At 32.4% G+C, this 22,330-nt stretch overlaps 1 protein-coding gene across 1 annotated transcript; it reads left to right on the top strand.

The window, feature by feature from the left end:
- Positions 1–440: 440 nt before the first annotated feature.
- Positions 441–13,285, top strand: LOC133202172 (uncharacterized). Its single transcript, XM_061337942.1, has 4 exons — positions 441–454; positions 2,965–3,170; positions 3,381–3,497; positions 10,839–13,285. The coding sequence occupies exons 1-4, from the start codon at positions 441–443 to the stop codon at positions 13,283–13,285; spliced, it is 2,784 nt and encodes a 927-aa protein (XP_061193926.1).
- Positions 13,286–22,330: the final 9,045 nt, after the last annotated feature.

Consider the following 22,330-nt stretch of genomic DNA (forward strand, 5'->3'; position numbering starts at 1 on the left):
CTCAACGTTGCAACCTATATTCCACCTACTTTCAACGTTGAAACAACGTTGCGTGCCTGCTGGGATAAGTAGCATATTACATGCATTGTCTTCTTGCATTGTTTCCTCCGGTTTATTGTAATTAATTCTGCATGTAACCTACAGTTTTTTTTAAAAAAAGAAGAATCATGTTTAAGCCTAACGAGGATTCCATTACTTAGATCATATAATTTATACATTTATAAATGCTTTGTAATATCATTTTTTGTAACTCTTGTGTAGCATTACATCATTAATATTTTGACCGACAGGAAATTGCATGGTTCTACAATCCGGATATCTAAACAACCGATCATGTCTACATTTTAATGAAGGCTGTCCCAGCAAGCACTACCAATCCAAATTGATGTTGAAATGTAGGTGTTTTTCGAGTATTTGTAAATTTGCAAATCTCGTCAAATATGCCAGAATTGCGGTGAGACACAAAATGCAATAGTTCATAATAATTTAGCGTAGTGTACAGGTTCTTTCATTTAATTTGAATGATTCAAGAAATAATTTGACCGATTTAGTATCCAGATACTATGTCATAACATTTCATCCACAATTTGTTAAGATCTCAAGACGTAAAAATCTATAGAATTTTAAGAATATTCAATATGAATTACTTAAAATTTGAAATTAATGGTTCAACCTACAGATAATAGAGATTGAAAGTGATGGCGTTGTGTCTTTATTTAAATGAAATTATGATAAATTCTTAAAAGTTTTAAAATATATGTAAAAGTTTCTTTAAATTACCTTATAAATGTTTGTACACTCTTTTACGTTTTTGAGGCTTATGATCACAAATTTGCTCATTTCTACGTATTTAATTATTAGTGAGTAAGATAGCGAGGTAGTTAGCTATTTAGTTAGTTTGTTAATGAGCCAAATGACCGTGTCATCCGGTGTGCGTAAATCGTCATTAGAGGGAAAATTGGCGCAAAATAGTACATCGACCTCTGATGTGATTTTTCTTCGATAACGCATGCTCCACCACACACTCACAGACATGTCACATTATCCCCTCCAACTTCGTTGCGATGGGATAATTAAGACAGCTTTTAAATGTTAAGAAATTGGTTGAAAAAAGATTATAAATCTTTGGTTTCAAATTGACTGATTGTTATAAGAGACACGTTTGCTTGTTCGGGTTTCAGATGCTCCTTTATTTATAATAATATTTTACGTATTCATTCACCGCATCAACCATCTGTGTTCAATATTACATTCAACATCTATTGAAATTCATAATAATATTTCTTTATTCTCATAACATCTTTATTAATTATTTCGATAAATATACTGCATCGGCATTCTTTTATTCTAGAATTTTATTTCACAGGTCCAATGGTAAATATATGAAGATTTGTTTTTTCAAAAAAGTTATACATGCACAGATTTTATTAAATTACCTTTTAATGATTTTCACAACTGAATACGTAATCACTACCGTCGACCGCGTATCGCAGTGGTTAGAGCATCTCGAAGTAAGGACTGGATCCTAAAGTCGCGGGTTCAAATCCCACTATGCACTACGGGACGTGGAGACCAATCCTTCGGATGAGAGCATATAAACTATAGATCATACGTCCCGCAACACAGTAGGTGCTGGCATGAAAAAATTCCCCTCATTACTCAATGGCCCTAAGTACCAAGTATAAGTCTGAAATTTGCAGCCCTCTACCGGCAAGCATAAGTGAAAAAACTCTCAAAAGGAATGTCAAACAAACAAGCGTATCGGTACCTCCTTTGAACAGGGCATTAAAAATATACTGACACCCTCTGAAAAACTCGTTTTACATTTTTTTTTTATCTCTTTAAACCTTGGAAAATGAAAAAAAGATTATTGTAAATTTTCTTTTGAAATTGCTCAATTTTATTTAGAAAGATTTTACTTTGCTAGTTTTCAGATGTACTGCTCAATATTAATTAACATGTGTATTCATTTATAAAATCAATTACATGTAATCAGTATTTCAATCTTAGTATTTAAAAAAAGAACTCATGTGTTGTCATTGGTCAATTGAAAAACCTAGACTTTCTGATGAAAGTGTGATCTCTTTTTGACAGGCAGACAGAAAAATAAAACAAAACTAGGTGATCCCAACGTATGCGACTAACAAAAGAGTTGTTCTGAAAATCATCTATTCTGCATTAATAATTGAAAATGAATGCATACTATAAAGTCAAAAAAAAAAAAAAAAAAAAGGATTTAAGAGGACAAATGGATATTAAACTACATGTAGAGAGTATATTTCCTTCATCCTGATGTTTTATTAAATTTAGTGAAGAAAAACATTGGCTTATTTCGTCAGTATCTTGTGATGGAACTTAACGTTTCGTACAATTAAAACTTTTGATCATCGAAAAAAAATGTAATCCATATATAAAATTTGGTCTTGTCATAATCTATATTGAATTCCTATTTTTCTTCCCTGTCACGCTCAAAATGCATATAACCCCCCCCCCCCAAAAAAAAAAAAAAAATCCATATTTTTTGTAAAACATTCATTTGTAAATAGTCTGTAATTCTTAGGATGCATATATATTTTTTTTTTTTTTGTAAAATTTTAAGTTTTATTTATTCATCAATTAAATGTATATATTTTTTTTCAATCTCTCTATTTCGCTTTGTTAATTCTAAGATTTTATTTGGATTTTTCGTAAAGAAGAATATATTAATTATCTGTTTCATAAATGAAATGTCCATGACTGTTAGTCACATTAAATAAAAATAGTTTTGTTTCTCTAGTTCCAGCTTGCTCAGAAATCAACAAACAAAATAGATGTTATATAGCTGACCCTGCGTGTCCTATTTTAAACAGGTAGTTCTGCAATGAAATAATGATTTATCATAGATCATATAAGTTCTTCTTATTCATTAAGAACAACATAGCACAGAAATGTTACTTTGCTTCTAAAAGTAAATTACTTTTTTAGTGACTTGGACGCCACGACTTCCACTACTGCAATCAATGTCACGTTATCACAGACAACTTCTACCAATCTGGGATATACTTCTAGCGGTAAAGACTGGATAGTGATACTTTCAGGTGTAATAGGTGTACTTGTCATTGTATTTCACTGTGTGGCATTTTTTTTGAAATGGAAATGTCATCGTAAGGCCAGTGAAGAGGATACTGAAGGTAATTTTCTTATTTTTTTTTTTTTTTTTTTTTTTTTTTGTTTTTTATTTAATTTGCTTTCAGGTACGTGCATAAAATGTTATACATATAGAACAGGGATTTTTAAATAAACAAAGTTTTAAATAACGTTGAAAAGTTACTCTTGATTTTTTTACATCTCAAAATATTCAACAGAAAACAATTAGTATATAATGTTTTTTTTATTTGTAGATGAACCACTTTCTGTAGATGTACCTTATAAAAGTTGGAGAGATTCTAAGAAGAATCGAAATTCAGAAACGGAAGCTTTATTACAGGAGACAGTACATGAACAGCGGAGTAGAGGAGGTAAGTCGTGGAATTATCGAAAGTAAATACTAGTATCAGACACTGCATATTTGTCTTGTCCGTAATAAAAGTCTTAAACGAATGTACACCTTTATTTGGAACGATAACAATTTTAAATCAAAAAAATCATTTGAACTAGATCAGGATGAAAATCATGAAAACAGACTCTTTTATATATAAAATTTCGTTCCTGAAAATCAAATGATCCGTTTCAAGCACCCCCCCCCCCCTCCCTTTATGCAATCTGATAGAATCCAACAATAGAAAAAAGCGACGTCATTGTTTTGCAACAAAACGTGCAATCAAAATATATCGTGGACTGGCTGCATTTATTTTATATCAATGAATTTTCTTCCTCGTTTTAAAGCTGCACAAGAAATAAATCAGAATGGATTTATTTATATTGCACAATATGCTCTCTGCGTATTTCCCTCCTTGGGAATTGCCTACATTACGCAGCGTACCGACTTAATCAAGATGTGTGCATTGACCTTGAGATCAACACTTACACAATTATTTTGTTCCACCATATAATTTTGTTTCAAAGTGAATAAGACATACAACTGATGTTTCAAACTCAAACCTCAGATTCAATATGACTTTTTCTTATATATATATATATATATATATATATATATATATATATATATATATATATATATATATATATATATATATATATATATATATATATGATATGATATTCAATGTTTTGTAGATGAGTATGGAATTTATTTCACGAGTGGTACAGGATTTTTTGATATTTTCACGAGTGCGGAGCACGAGTGAAAATCCTGTTTATTACATTTTCTTTGATTTTTACTTTGCCTCTCTTTTCATAACCTAGTGTCAAAGGCTTGACGTCATAGTTGAGCGGTTGAGACGTCATAGCTTAGCAGTTGTGTGATTGAAAACATTACATAGCATGGATTTTAGCAACATATTTGGGAAGAAATTTGCAGATTTAGCTCTGTCAAGATACGTAGTTACTATTTCTATCTTATGACAGGCTAGAAATTATTTTTTACTTACTTTGATATCCTTTCACAATGTGAGAGAATATCATTTTGGTATCCTTTCACACTCTGAGAGAATATCACTTCTATTCAATAAATAAATCACAGTATTTCACTGTTGAAAAAGTTTGTTTTGTTTGTTTGTATGTTGTTTAACGTCCCTGTTGAAAAAGTAATATATATATATATATATATATATATATATATATATATATATATATATATATATATATATATATATATATATATATATATATATATATATATATATATATATACAGGTTTGTCCACATTTGAAAAATTAACCACAGAGGAAGCTGCGCGAAGGCGAAATGTGACCGAAAACACGAATGCATGTTTAGACTTTCTAACCTTCATTTATCAATAATTGGCTTCACAAAACCAATACTTTTTTATGCAAAAAAAAGATAATATTAATAATAATGATAAATAAATAAACAAAAAAAATTTAAAAAAAAAATTAGAAAGAATTATGTTTCTTAATTTACAAATCTACCAAAATTGACCCAAAACTGTAGGAACGTTTTGAAGGAATTAAAAAAAAAGTTAACAGGCACACAATCGAACAGACGAACGACCATAGACATCTTAACAATGCCTAAGATTTTTTTATCTTGATAGTCTATAAAAACTTACTGATGGCATACATGATAAAAGTATCATAACTTAATATATATTCCCTGGAGCAAAAACTTGACATAACTGAAATTTTGCTTTCTCTATTCTGTATTTTCTTAACGTTCTTTTTTTTCTACATATTGCATTTTTCGCCGAGTTTCCTCCATTTTTTACTTCTCCATGTGCCTCAGTGCTAGATTTTGCGCCATGCTACGTTTCATACAAACAGGAGGTAACTCTAAAAGTAAGACGACGATTGGCACTTACAGCTGTACGTAAATTCTATCAGAAATATAATAAAGTTAATACTTAAAAACAGAGCATGGGGAATTGATTTGATACAAAGGAATAGGAAATTTTGAAAGGGTTAATTTTTTTCTAGGCACAGAAACTTGAATGGGATGCATGTCGATTATCATGTTGTTGATCTTTTGTAAATCTGTTATCGTGAACACGTTGGAATTCCCGAAATTACATGTGTAAGGAAAATCAACTCTCAAGATATTGATCATCAGCTTATTGACTTCCCTTTGCCAAGCTTCACAGCATAGTCGTCGATCAACTACCGTGTTTAATTAGCACAGTCCGCTTTCTCTCGAGGTGCATGGAGGTCGTAGTATAAACACAATTAACTACTCAAGTCATTAAAAAGTAGGTGCCAATACTAAAATTCAATTGAAATTTAATCATGCCGGTCGCCAATTTTGCGGCGCTGCTCTACACTACACGGTCATTGAGAATAGAAGTGTGATACATTTATTTGGACATTAGTTTTTATTAGAGGATCGTTACCAATACACGTTGTAATGAAATCAATTTTTATTTATAAAGCACATTTTACAGCAACTCTTAAACTAACATAACTGCCCTAAGTGAAGATTAATTTCATTGCAACTTGTGAAGATTAATTTCATTACAACGTGTATTGTACATTTTTTTATTTACGAAGGTAAAGTAGAGCAATAAAACCAATTTCAGATTCAGGTTCTGCGTAATGATATGATGATGCTAATACCTATCACGAAAGTAAAAGAATTAAAAGTGATTCGAATATGCTTAAAAAAATATTTTGAAGCATAATCTGTTTTACCCGGAGACTGCGTATGGAGAACTACACAAATTGTATTAAATTAAATTAATCAATAAATCAAAATAAATGAAATAAATAAAATAAATAAATAAATGAAAAAAAAAAGACAAGATATATAAGCAGACAAATTAATCGATAAACAGATACATGAATAAATTAAATAAATAAAAAAAAAACCCAAAAAGAAATAAATAAATAGATAAATAAATAAATAAAAATATATTTACATGCCAAGACGTACACAAGACGCAATAAATCTGTAATTTATTCTTTTTAAAGTAACTGGCATTTATTCTTATTAAGATTTATCTGAAAAGCTACCAAAAAGCTACCAAACAATCAATACTATCATTTTGAAAGAATTTACTAAAGATATTTCAAACAGAAAAAAGCTAAAAATTAATGATTAAATCTATTTTTCACAAAACTTAAGAATTGCCAAGAATAAGGTATCAATTTTCCCCCAAGTATATAGCAGCAAAAACATATTTTAACCTTTTTTGGGTCAAAATAAATGTCAGGGACGAAAGGGAATTGAAAGGGTGGTCAGAGACTTAGTCAGGGGACATCAGAGAGTTGACAGGGACGTCAGGGAATGTCAAGGGACATCAGGGGTTAGACTGTGGTAACAGGGGCAAAGTCGGGGGATGTCAGACAGTAGACAGGGAAATCAGGGACAACGACAGGGGATCATAGGAGAAAGTCGGGAGGGGACAGGAAAATGCAAGGGACTGACAGGGGGACGTCAGAGGTTTTTTTTTGGAATCTAGGGGGAAAATCATTACAGTAGTGCTTGGGCATGAGGGGTGGGCTCAAAACTGCTAAAATTAATGCAATCTTGAAAAATTTTCTTTACTCCTTGAATTCAAGAAGTCAAACTGTTGACATGATTGTAATAAGCATTGAGTACCCTACCAAAATTGTAAAATTTATGGCCCCAGGGTTAGGGGTTCTTGGGCTAGGACACGGCTCTGTTGAATATATAGTGAAAATGCATTATTTCTTTAAAAAAAAATCTTCTCCTCTGCTCCTGGGTATTAAGCAAACAAACAATAGGCATAGTTATGATAAGGAAAATATTTTGAATATCATGGTCCCTGAGTCAGGGGTTCTGATATTAAGGCGAGGGCTCTAATGATTATGTAGTGAAAATGCATTAATTCTTTAAAAATCTTCTTTTCTGCTCCTGAACCCTTCACGGTAGCTCAGTCAGTAGAGCGCTCGCTCCCTGATCGGAAGGTCGTGAGTTCGAATCTCGGCCGCGACTGACCTAAGTCGATGAAAAACTGGTAGCAACTGTTCCTTCGCCACGTGCTCGGCACTTTGAAGTGAAAGTTGCGGGTCTTTCGGATGAGACTTTAAAAACCGACGCCCCATGTCACGGTAGGCGTTGGCACGATAAGGATCCCTCAGTGCTCAATGGCCCTGAGTGATGGTCAAAATTTGAAGCCCTTCACTTGTATATGGTGACGTCTCTATATGAGTAAAAAATTCTCGAATGGGACGTGAAACAACACACAATTAATCAATCAATCCTCAGCTCCTGGTTAGTAAGCCAAAGAACTAAATACATAGTTATGAGGAGGAAGTATGCCTCCTCCAAAATTGTGAATTTCATGGCCCAAGGATCAGGGGTTCTGTTGTTAGGGCGGGGCTCTATTGATTATATAGTGAAAATGAATTTATTCTTCAAAAATCTTCGCGTCTGCTCCAGGGTATTAAGTCGATGAACTAAATACAGAATTATGATGAGGAAGAGTGCCTCTTCTAAAATTGTAAAATACATTGCCCCCGCAGGTATGTTAAGGCTACACCAAGATATTCTACTTGCCTATACAATATGACGTCATAATAAGCTATATGACATGAGCTTTAGAGATAACAATTTCTCTAAAATTTATATTTTATTTTTTTTTTTAGATCCTAGAAATGAATAGAAACATACGGAGGCATAATATAAACTAAATCATGTCGTTTTGGGTGGTATAAATAGCTATGTATTTATAACAGGGGTTAAATGCCAAACTCGTGATGACATAACTACTGATCAAATATGCAATGATATCAATGTATAGGTATTAAATATTATGATAAGTTAATGTGCCTTTTTCTTTGCTTCTGAGTATCTAGGAGGCAAACACTAGCACAGAATTGTAATAGGTGAAGCAAATAAGAGTAACTTTCTTTGCTAAATTGTGTTAATCAAAAAATCCATGTATATAATTTAATTAACAGGTTATTTGATTGAATGACAATACAAGAAAAAATGTTATTTATATAGAAACAGAATAGATATGAATGTTTTGTTTAAATGGGCAAAGCATGCTCAAAGTCAGATTCTTGCCTGGAAAGCATTATAAAAGATTGACATAAAGATTATTTATATATTTAGCAAAAGTTGAAATTGTACACATTATTTTTACACTGAGGTGATCTGTTTGACAATGGATGAGGTATTATCAGGTAAATTCAAAGTTGACAAGAGACTGGATCAAGTTGCTTTATACTTTATGAAAGTGAACAAAGAATCACAGAGAGCCAGGGTGACTTGTTGTAATTAGTGACAAGTGGCAAATAGCCACGTTTTATACCCAAGTATGTGTGTACTGAATTGTAGCACTAGCCAAGTGACATATAATACCTTACACAATGGGCAAGTGTTCATTGTAATTGTCATATTTTGCATTCATTATCATCTCTCTAAGGCTAAGGGAAAAAAAGGTAGCACGCTACAATAAGCAAGAGTATTTTTACCGGATTTTTGAAATTTTTGGGCAACATTGCTTCGTTTATTTAATTTTGTTTTATACTTCTATGGATCCTTTACAGTGTTGTATTATACACAGGTGACTGTTAAGGCCCTTGGACCTCTTGTTATTCAAAAGTAGCTGTCAATGATACCAAAAACCTGTACTTTAATTTATCGTGTGGTATGGTTGTATATAAAGTTGCAAAGTTGTAAGTTTTTATGTTATTGATTTTGGTAAAATTTTGCGATTATAAATTTTCCAAAAGTTCCTTGGAATTTTTAAGTATCCACATCTGATTTACACCACTTCTTGAAATTATTGTTGCACGTACTCCTGAAGTTTCTCCTTCACTACTATTAATGTTTTAGTGAGGAGTAAAGAAAGAGGCTTTGTAGAACATTAACTGGAACGCACTATTTATCTTTGTTTGTAAATAGTTTTATGAAATTTCGGAATCCAATATGGATATGGTAATTCATATTCATGTTAGTTGTTGGGAATATTTAAGAAATTCAAAACTGACATGTGATTTTGAAGAATTTCCTCCTTAGAAAGAGAGCTTTGGGTATAAGTTAGTTTTACTATTTGTAGAATTAAATGCCAGTTCCTCTACAATTTAAATGATGAGCCTTACAAACAAAGACAATGTTGTTACCTATTTTGTCAGCAGGGACCAATACGGATCGTGTAAGCTCTATAATCCTTTTTTTTCACTTGTGAATTATTGAACACAGAAGGATAGTTGGTTTTCATTTTGCCCCTCAATGGACGAAAAACAAGCAGAGAGAGTAAAAAGTGATCCGTGAAATCATGACATAGTCGTACAATACTTGGTTTTATTCAAGAAGGTTATTGTACTTTATTTCTCGTATAAAACATTTTCGTTTTTTATTCGTTATCTGAAAGTAGGCATGGATGTAGTCTTCTATAGAGTATTTCATAAAAGATATCGTTACTTTGCCTTTACTTCCATGTACGTATATATTCATATTTTTGGACAGGCCATTATTGAAAATATATTGTTGTATCACTTCTCTTACTTCCATTTGATTTCTTTTAAAGTACAACGTTCATTCGAAACCACAGACATAATGATTGCTGCATTGATCTGAAATTATGTAACTGTGAATCGTTTTCTCCACGAGAATAAGAAGTACACATAGAGTAATCAGACATATTGATTTATTCTGCATATATTTTTGTCAAGCAGAATCACACAAGGAGTACATAGGGTTATATTGATTTATGCTTATGTTTATGTCAAGAAAAAAAAAATCGAAAAGAGAAAAAACATTCTCTTCCAAAGTTAGATCCACATGTATGATAGATAGGTTATTTTCAATCCATAACAAGCACAGACATGATTGTATGTACTAAAAATGATAAACGTATAACTCAATAAAGGGAGTCTAAGACAAACACAGTTTAAAATGTTACTATTGGTACTATTTCCATGAATGTTTTCGTATGATAATTATTTTCGTGAAACACTGACAGAATAATTATTTGGGCGGAGGGAGGGGTAAAATAAATTTTATAATTTTTTTTAAATTTCCAGAGGTGTTCGTGAAAATCAAATGTTATAAAGAAATTCGATTGGCGTTAAAACAGCTGAAGATATATATCAGACAAAATGAAGAAATGCAATTTCTTATTGACGTGTAGGTTTAATTGCTAAAATTATGTTTTTGTTTAATCAAGATAGTTAATTAAAGTATATAATTTCTTAGCGTATTATATTTGATACATTTAAAGTATAAAAAGAGGAATCACTAGACAATGCTATGAATAAATGTTTTAACATTCTCAAACTATTTTTGTGATGGGTATTTTTCAATATTTATAGATACAACTCTAGAAAAAGATATTCTGGAGAGTTGGAGGGAGGATGACAGAATGTTTGTCCCAACAACAGCAAGTGAATTTGTAGAAGAAAAAATTAAAAGTCAAAATCTGGTTACGGTTGTTGGAAACTCTGGATGCGGAAAAACAGCAATTATTCAACACATCGCACTTAAGTATAAAGAAGAGAAAGGATGGGATATCAAACCTGTCGATGAGGTGAAAGAAATTAAAGAAATAGGTTCACCTGAATTCTTGCCAGATAATCAGACACTGTTTGTTCTAAATGATCCTATTGGTAAGGAGACATTAGACGACATTTCATATAATTCATGGAAAACGTATGAGAAAACGCTAGCGAATTGCTTAAAGAAGGTTAAATTATTGGTGTCATGTAGAAGAAGTGTCATGAATGACAAGAGATTGGAAGGGATTCTCAAAAAGGACTCAAACATAGTAGAAATTGACAGCGAGAAATGGAAACTATCGGAGGAAGAAAAAAGGCAGATCTTAAATAAATACTGTCAACATATGGATATATCTGAAGGGAATGTCAGGGAAATGATCAAAACGGAAGCTTATTTTCCCTTGATTTGTAAGTTTTTTTCACTTCACCCGAATTACAGGGAGAAAGGAGTAAATCTCTTTAAAAATCCCTTTCTGTTCATAAGACAGGAAGTCGAATATTACAAGAAATTGGACCAAAAAAAATATTGCGCCTTACTTTTGATCGTGGTATTTAACAATAATTTAAATGTTCATTCTTTTAGAAAAGATGAAAGCTCTTCACAAAAATATAAAGACATTTTAAGAATATGTAAACTTAAAGAAAACACGCAGGTTTCAGACATTTTCAATACTTTAGATGAAATGAATGGATCGTATGTTAAATGTGTCGGGCATGTTTTCCAATTCCTTCACGACTTTATTATGGAGATAACGACATTGGTGTTTGGTATTGATTGTCCACGAGAAACAATACAGTACGCCGACAGTGGTTTTTTGCGAAGACGAATGAGAATAGAAAACGATACAGAAGAGGAAGATCGCGATCCCTTCATTGTTTACCTGCCTGAAGAGTACATTGGTGATCTTGTAGACAGGTTTATTATTGATATGCAAACAAAACACCTTTTAGATGTTTTACTCAACCCATGTTTTAGAAATGAGAATGTGGTCAAATCTTTTAAGGAAAAAGTGGATTCGTCCGAAAAGCTTCTGGTAACAATTAAATGTGAAATAGACGAAAAAGAATTTCCAAAATCATTTGAGGGCACTGGTTTTTCTAGACTTTGTTTACTTGATAGGCAGGATGAAATATGTCCTTTGATTGGACTTATCGTATTTTGTCACACTGAAATTTCTTCATTTTTCTTAAACAGTATCCCTGAAACGAAGTTGAAAGAATATCCTATATTCTCTGCCATGTGTGCAAATGGCGATTTAAACCTGAAAGAAATTCTCAGCGAGGGATTTAAAAAAAGAGCCATAAAAGAAATGTGGGATGACTTTTTACCAATTCACATTGCTTCTGTATTTCATAACTTTCCAATAATTGAGGAATTAGTAAGACTCGGTACTGATGTTAACAAGTTCATCACTGAATATAAATTGACTCCATTATTATTAGCTGTTGCAAATGACGACGAACATTTTAAAGAAGCTGGCATGGATACAAATGAGGGGGAAAGACGTAATGCAACCATTATTTGCTTATTAAACAACGGCGCCGACATCAATCACTGTAACAATGATGGAGCCAGTCCCCTTTATATAGCTTGTGAAAATGGACATGGTACCACGGTACAACTTTTACTGAACAAAGGTGCCGACATCAACCTATGTAACAACAATGGAGCCAGTCCTCTTTATATGGCTTGTCAAAATGGACATGATAGCACGGTTCAACTGTTACTGAACAGCGGTGCCGAAATCAATTTATGTAACAAAGACGCAGTCAGTCCTCTTCTCATAGCTTGTCAAAATGGACACGACAGCACAGTACAAATGTTACTGAACAACAATGGTGACATCAATTTATGTGACAAGAATGGAGTCAGTCCTCTTTATATTCCTTGTCAAATTGGACATGATAGCACGGTACAACTCTTACTGAACAACGGTGCCGACATCAATTTATGTTGCAACGATGGAGACAGTCCTCTGTGGATATCTTGTCAAAATGGACATGATAGCACGGTACAACTGTTACTGAAAAACGGTGCCGACATCAATTTATGTGATAATAATGGAGTGAGTCCTCTTTATATAGCTTGTCAATATGGACATGATAGCACTGTACAACTGTTACTGAACAACGGTGCCGACATCAATTTATGTGATAATGATGGAGTGAGTCCTCTTTATATAGCTTGTCAATATGGACATGATAGCACTGTACAACTGTTGCAGGACAACGGAGCCAACATCAATCTATGTTGTAATGATTGAGTCAGTCTTCTTTGGATACCTAAACCGTACTGTCCAACTATAAATTTACAATGACGCTCATCAATCTTAGCACACTAGTATGCCAAAATTCCTCTTTCCAAAAACTATTATTGTCTAGATTACTTGTACTAATTCTAAGCAAATCCGAGTCATTTCTAATTTATAAACTGTATTTGTTGAAAAATTAAGGGATTTTTCTAATAGAAATGATTCACACATACAACTGTATCAGTTTTTGTCTATCAAATGGTAGAGTATAGAGATTTTGATGAAGCAACTAAGTTTTGAAATGTTTCATTTGCATGCTTAAATAATTCTTGCTGAAAAATTGTGTTATTGTGAAAAACTCGTACTCTAATGTTTCATGATCTTACGATACATACTGGGTTCCAGTAAATGTTCTTCCAAGCCTCTTTCTTTACTCTTCATTAAAATATTAATAGCGATGAAGGAGAAATTTCAGGAGTACTGTGCCACAATATATTCGAGAAGTGGTGTAAATCAGATGTGGAAACTTAAAAATTCCAAGGAACTTTTAGAAAATTTAAAATCACAAATTTCACCAAAATCAATAACATCAAAACGTACGACTTTTCGACACTTTATAACACTGTTCCCCACGATTAGTTAAAGTCCAGGCTTTTTGACATCGAAGGCTGCTTTTTCAATAAAAATGGAACCCGTAGATTTACTTACCTTGTCTTGGGTCATTTTGTAAAATTATGTTTTTAAATAGTATTCTGATTGTACACACAAGTACTCTGAAGGTGAAATAAAATGATGCTTGATTTTCTGATTGTCAATATCTATGTGGTTTTTGGAGACCATTTTTTCCAACACTCTGTTGGAATACCTATGGGTACAAATTGCTCCCCGTTATAAGCAGATTTATTTTTGTATTCATATGAAGCAGAATTTATTCAGAATCTTATACACGAAAAGAAGAAAACACTTGCTGTGGTCTTTAACTCGGCATTAAGATATATCGACGACGTAATATCAATTAACAATAGTTATTTCCATTCATATGTCGACACGATATATCCCGGTAAGCTTGAAATAAAAGATACCACAGATTCTGACACATCTCATCTGTTTCATATTTGGATATTTTACTTGAAATAGACGTTAATGGTAAGCCAACAACAAAGCTTCATGATAAACTTGATGACTTCAACTTTTCAATCGTCAACTTCCCTTACTTATGTAGCAATATCCCCTTTTGACCTGTACATGGGGTTTATATCTCTCATTAGATTCGATATGCAAGAGCATGCTCTACGCATGAACACTTTCTAAAACGAGGTAAGTTATAGACAAACAAGTTGATGAAATAAGAAATTCAACAGTCTCGTTTAAAGTCATCATTTCTTAAGCTCTGTGGTCAATACAATATCCTTGTCAGCAAATACAATCTATCATTAAGTCAAATGCTGACTAACGTTTTTCATACCAATTGTTAGATCATTATTTATACACCGAATTGTCGACGGATTTTTTCATTATTTATCATAACAAGGAGCATACAGCGGGTGGGTCAGGTCGGCAGGGGATGCTCACTCCTCCATGGCACCTGATCCCACTTCTGATGTTTTAGAGATCCGTGTTTGCTCTCTTGTTCATTTGTATATTTTGAATGGACTTTTGAGCTTAAATACTGTTCGTTATCTCCACATTTCATACTATGATCAGATGAATTAATGTTACAGGAATTTACACAATCTCGATTAAAGTCGGCATTTCGTTAATTGTATTGTCGTTATAATGTCCTTATTAGCATGTATAACCTATAACTTGGTGATATTTTCTCTGACCCCTTTCATACCAATTGTTAGGCCTTTGGTGTTTTTTTTAAATACTGTATTTGACTACGGAATGTTCCGTCTACCTTATCAACACTTGTGACATGACCCGGCGAGTTTTCCTTTGAAGTCAGCCGTACAATAACTGCGATACAGGACACTTTTATTGGGCGTTTCTCATGCAAATGAGCAGAAACTGTACTGTATCTGAAAAATATCAACGATACAGTACGGTTTATTTTTAGCGATGACGGAAAACTGAATCCGTATCTTAAATGATATAGACATAAGAATTCATAGCGCTGTAGGTATTTATTCAAAATTTGAAATGAATTAAGATTAGAAATTTACAACCTAAAGTTACCCGTGGCGGATTCAAAAATTTAAGAAAGGAGGGAGTGAGGGCAGTACACAACTGGTTTTCTTCGAAAAAAAAAATGTCCAGAACTGGAAAATCGGGAGTTTCGTGGGGTGTAGATTCATAATCAGGCCTGACACTATATGTGCGTGATCGTTTCGTGTTGATAAATTAAAAGTAAATACAAGTTTAGCAAACATAATTTACGAAAAGCAAAAAAGAAAAAAATCGAAAGGGGGGATATCGACGCGCACGAGTTAGTGCTGGATCTGCCTTTGGTTCCTCTACATTTTGTTTCAAACATGAAGCTAATATATGCCCCCCTTTCTTACATCTGTTTATTTCAATTTGAAGCCAAGAATTTTGTATACACATGTATGACAACCGGTCGATGACATTGTCGGACATTTCTGTCAGAATACGACCTCCCCGAAACATATTTGCTTCAAATACATTCCCATATATGATTCTTATGTATCAAAATGTTCTGCACTAAATTCGTACCTTAGATTTTTTTTAAAAAGTCAGCAAGAGCTAAATAGAAAGGAAATAAACCCTAAGCAATCAAATATAAATTAAATTTTGGAAAAACACATTGTATAATGTATCTCAAAATTATAATTATCTAAATTGATAGATACCTGCACGTCCACCTCACTCGGCATTTCAGTTGCGATTGCTAAAAAATGGGGTACTAAATCAACTTTCTGCAAATTCATCTGATTGGTTGAGAGATATATACCCAAATACACATGTAAATTAGCGAGGTCATAAGAAAGGTCATGTCACAAGTCATTTAGAGTACTCGTTTCCTACTGTATCGGAGATACAGGGCGGAGCCCGGCTCGAGCTATCGCTCTCGCCTTAAGCCCCGCCCTGTATCTCCGATCAGTAGGAAACTCGTACTCTGAATATAACATAGGGCTGTTTGTCATATTCACCTTTTTCATACATGTATTTGATTTCACATATATTTATATATATTCCCATTTATTACTATTAGCATGTAAGGGTGGGATGTGCTCTAATTTATGGCCTTGAATTTTGGTAAAAGTTATCTCCCTCTGTTTTTATTAATAAAAAAAAATCAATTTTAAAAATCTTAACTCGTAAAAAAAAAACATCATTTTTTATTGTCATTCTATTTCTAATGTGTTTTGGTGCATTTTTTTCACCGCAATATTTATTGACATTCTATAATTTGAATTCTTATTTTTAAAAATTTGCTCCATAGACTTCAATGCAATCTTTGTTAAGTACTTAAGTTCTGGGTGTTGTAAAACTGAAGAAGAATGAGGCAATTGGTTCTTATCTATCAACGGGAACCTTACAGGGAGAAACACGGTGCAAGTAGTACCTTACCCAGTCCCCATCTCTAGATAAAAGAGAAAATTTAAATACAATGTGACATACCCTCTGACATAGCTGTCCAATCATGAACTCAGACAGAGTAAAAGGAAAACCTATATGTCCCTTGTAAGAACCTGATCGTACACGTTACATAGGAAATATCTTTGAAATCTTCTCATCAACAACTCAGCCATTATTAGTAATATATATATATATATATATATATATGTGTATATATATATATATATATATATATATATATATATATATATATATATATATATATATATATATATATATATATATATATATATATATATATATATATATATATATATATATATATATATATATATATATATATATATATAGTCAATTCTCGAATTATCGCCTTTCGATTTATCCGCAGTACAGTTAAGGCAACATTTTCTATAAAAAGGCACCAAATACGAGACACTTAAAGTTCATCCGTCTTATTTTTTAGCATGAAACTCTATCTTAAATATCTTAATGGCTTTATGAAGAGTTTGTCCATCGCTTTTGACACCGGTATTTTTTGTCATCATGTGACCCTCTACAGTCACGTGAGCTCTGATTCTAGGTCAAAATATGAAATGTCAAATTTATCCAAAAAGTGCAAGGGCAAGGCATACAATATTTGAACTGTACAATGTTTCATTGTGTCCCTTAGTATCTATCCTATCGAAAAACTGATGCTCATTCAGTCAGATTTCTGAGATATTTAAGTTATTCATTGAAAACAAACACCAGTCTTCAAAATTGGGTATTTTTCATCATTTAATCGGAAATTTTAAATTGCCTAATGAATTACAAAGAAATGAGCATCACTTTTTAAAAACTATACAGTAACGTAAAGAATTTAACATAAAAACCTACCTCTTGGGTTGTCACCTTGCCCTTGCACTTTTTGATTAAAAATTGAAATCTTAAGACATTCATTCTAAATATAGTTTTGAAACGCATCATTGACCCAGCATGGGAGATAACTCTGTGGTACTTAATAGAGTTTGTGTACCTCGCAAATTTTGAATAAATAATACCTACGGACTGTGCTGGGCTTTATTTCATTAAATCAAATCGGTATGCATAAAAAATATCCTTGACTTTACTTTGTTTTGTATATCTTCGTTCTTTTATACGCTACACAAGACGTATTTGACACCTACCGCATTTCCTCCGTTCGTCAACAATAGGCCTAAAATTTGCCGCAACATCATGTAAATCAATTGGAAAATGCCCAAGGTTAAAAATATTGAAAGATTCAATCATTTGTAATATAAAATAACAGCCGCTATCAATGATAAAATATTTATTCTTCCCCAGTAGACACACAGAAAAAATATCTCCAACAGAACTTAGTTTTTTTTTGTTTTTTTAATATATATATATATATATATATATATATATATATATATATATATATATATATATATATATATATATATATATATATATATATATATATATATATATATATATATATGATTATTTTAGTTATCAAATCTTCAACTGTTTAGGGATTCTAGACTACGTTAAAAGTTTTAAGAACAGGAGGAAGGGATTGGGGTGCTTACTCCTGTTTTCCTACTACAGTTCAACCCCCCCCCCCCCCCCTCCCCATCACCAGTTTGCCTCTGGCTCCTTTGATACCATTTACCTTACTTGCATGTGGAAAATAAATTATTAAACAGTGTTTACATCAGGTTTTACTTTTTTGGGTATTTAGCACAAATCTCATGGGGGGGGGGGGGGGGGCTTTAGTCTAATTTTTTGAGTTATTATCAATCCATGCGCAAACAAGATAATCATAGTAAAACTTTGTAATCAAGAAACATAGCTGTTAAAGAACAAGTGAACACAATATACATGCTGAAATTTAGATCTTATTGGTACCCCAAAACATAGACAGGCGCGTATGGCCAGAATTGAAGTGAAATGTACGCAGAGAACGGCTGGGGTCCGCTTTGCGACCCCCCGTTGGTCCAGGGCGAAGCCCTGATGAGGACCTAGGGGCGAAGTCCCTGGAAGCTCATTGGTTTTACCAAATATTTCATTCAAAATCATGCCATTTCGATTTTCTTTAGAAAATACAAGAGTACTTAATATTGCTTTTAACACAAAGTTGAATACTTCCGTGCAAATTTATTGTACCTGTAGAGGTTGAATAGTTTTTAAAATGATATATTGGTATCATCTACTCTTTTTTAACTTTCAGCAACAAATATAATTAATTTCAATTATTAACAAAAATAATGTTACATTTCAAATCATATTCCAGTGGATCACAGCATTCAACGGTTGATATTTTCTCAAAGATCTTTAAAAAAAAATTATCAATGTGTTTTAGAAGAATTACAAATTAATAAATGTTTTATTTGGTTGTGGCAATGATTTAATAAAACATTACAATTTTTTATAAAGACATGGTAATATTAAATTTGAATTTGAATCGAAACAGTACGAGATAAAATAATTTGAAACACAAATATTTGCTGGGTGGTATTGATATTTTTTCTCTTCACACAAATCTCTCCCTCCCCCCCCCCCCCATCCCAATTTTTAAATTTGAAAACGATATGTACACATCTGCGTATTTGCGTATAGTATAGGCAGTTATGCGCCTGTCAGAATACATTCAAGTAAAGATATTCAAATCTTAACAGCCTTCAAACTTTCACACCATTGTACTGTTAAAAATTCAAAGTATTATTTATCTAGAAAATTTATTTAATTAAAAACAGCTTTTCAAATTCAAAGGCAGGCTGTGAAGGGATTTCTGAGCAGGTGCAAAACATTTCAAACAGTCCTCAGTTCAAACAGTTCAATTCTGAAAACAAAGTGAAATACCATTATGGAAAGTTCATTGGTGTTTTAAAAAAGTGATACTCAAAACAATGCATTGAGTAACATGGAAAGCATATACATGACTCTACTGTTTTTATTATCAAAACATTTTAATAATCTTGCTAGGAATATGTATGGTTTAGAGCTTATATATGGAGCATACCTTTTTATTTTATTGGTGGAAACACTTCCTGCCTGAATGAATTGTTCAAATTGTTTGGGAGTAGCTACAACACAATATATATGTAATGAGTGAAAAACATAATGATTACTATTGTAGAATGAAATGACATTGCATTCTACAAAACAAACCATGCTATACTATATTTTCTGAAATTCATAAAATAAATGGAAACAAACTTTTGATACAAAACTTTTCTGGGAAATTGAAACCTATGACATTTGCAAAAGTAGAATTGGTAGCTATACTTAATTTAATTTAAAAAAAAAAATCAATATGCTAGAGATAACATTTAATTCTTTCACCTATACAACACAAAAAAAAATATTTGACACTGGCATACTATAAAATTAATGTGAAATGCTTTAGTGAAATATATGGAGATAACGAACAGTATTCAAGCTCAAAAGTCCATTATACAATACAAAATAGGAGCAGAGCAAACACGGACCTCCAAACATCAGAGGTGATCATACCCAGTGCAGAAATTGATGCATCTATTTTGATAGTTCTAGCTGATGTAGATGCCAGTTTTAACCAGTTCTGTGACAGCTACAATGACAAAAGAATTATACATATAAACAGTACATAAATACATGTATATACATATAAGACTGACTTAATCATGTTAATGTACATGTAGTCAGACAAATGAAAATTCAAACATTTTATCTTCATTAATGTAGAAATTCTATAAATTTACAGCCCAGTGATACAGATAGTAAAAGTCCTATGATGAATTTAAAATAAGAAGTAATGGTAAAAACTGAAATCTTAAAATTCACATATTTTTGATTGCCAGAGGTATAAATTAAAATTTATAGGGTCTTATACTCTTGTATGTACAGTGCACATACATTGTACACTGTGCAGTTTGACTTCACAAATACATTGTGTGACTGCTTCTAAATTATACTATTTGATATCATGACGTGCTGTGCTTATATTATGTTACATGTTTGTACATGTAGGCCAAAGGACATCACTGCATGTTTAAAAGTGTGCAACTTTCATAATGTGTGTGTTTTTGTGTATGTGTGTGTGTGTGTGTGAGGGGGGGGGGGATACACACAAGGCACTGCATTGCAGTTTGTGACGGACTTTAACAATATATCTTATTGTACATGTTCACGGTTATTTTACATCGATGTAAAGAATAGTATGTTTACATATTAATACCTAATACATGCAATACACACCTTAATGAACACAAAGGGACCTAGGGAGGTAGTGCGGATCGTCTCAGTTTCCTATGATTTCCCGAAATAACGTCATCATCTTCTCATCAAAAAGATAAACAAGGCCCAGGTCTCTAATTTCATCCCTATTCTCTTTAAAGATTGCCTGATTGTTGCATTTATCCACTGCATATCTCAGCTGCTGTCGCCACGTTTTTAGATGTAAACAACATTCCGTGTCACCGAGTGCAAGCGCTTGGCTGAATCCGAATGCAGCCAAACGACACAATAAAAAGAGAATTATTTCGAAGACGTGTTGTTACTATATAAGAGAAAATCACTAATGTTTATTTATTTAAACCTGAAAATACAGACATTCATTACAAATTCTCGCAATCATCATTAAATAGCTTTTTTGAGCTCTATTTCCTTATATGGATCTATCAAGGCGGAGCAACTGTCATGACGTCAAACCTCATTATGACCTCATTACCATATTATCTTCATGTGTAGCCTTAACTGTACTGCGTCGCAATTCTTGCAATACCGCCATGATTTTTCAAGAACGTTTCACAACAAACGTCCATTTCAAAGTGTCAATTATCTCGATATACCGCCACATTTGCATATGGTAAGTGAAGCGACTAATTGGTTGTTGCTATCTAGATCACCATTGTAAAGCCAGACAAGGTACATGTGATTAAAGAATTAAATAAACAATAATTTTAAACATCAACTGTAATTATAAATTTTGTTTTCTGTTTAATAAGAACGATTTAGTAATGATTTCTCCACGAAAGCGGTTGTTGATAAACTTGAGTTCGCCGACAACGATATTAGTTCAAATATCCCTTCTTCATATACTGAAATTGTGAAAGTTTTAGCAACGACGATGCCATAAACAATAAAAGTATTTACAGTAATTCGTTTTACATACTATCGGCAATGCATAACGACGATCGACTCTGCATGTTTTTCTTAAATATCAGACGTTCAGATTTACACAACCTGTACAAAAATGTTTTTATTTCATAATTGCGTATTTTGTTTTAAAACGAAATTATTGTAAGCAAATTAACTATTTTAAGCATTTACCAATTTTGAAATGTTTTCTTATAATACTAAGAATATAAACACTAAATGTTTTATTTCCAGGAACGGTAACTCTATTTCTTGTTTCCCCCAAAAAGGGAAATTCAATTCATCGCCAAATTCGTTGTACCGCCATGATTTCTAATTTACAAAAGGCGGCGGTTTATCGAGAATTAACTGTGTATATATATCTTTACTTATAAATTAATAAATTTTGCA

This window comes from Saccostrea echinata, unplaced genomic scaffold, assembly GCF_033153115.1.
Source record: "Saccostrea echinata isolate AGI-Se365-2 ecotype Australia unplaced genomic scaffold, CSIRO_AGI_Sech_v1 ptg000046l, whole genome shotgun sequence".
Lineage (NCBI taxonomy): Eukaryota > Metazoa > Mollusca > Bivalvia > Ostreida > Ostreidae > Saccostrea > Saccostrea echinata.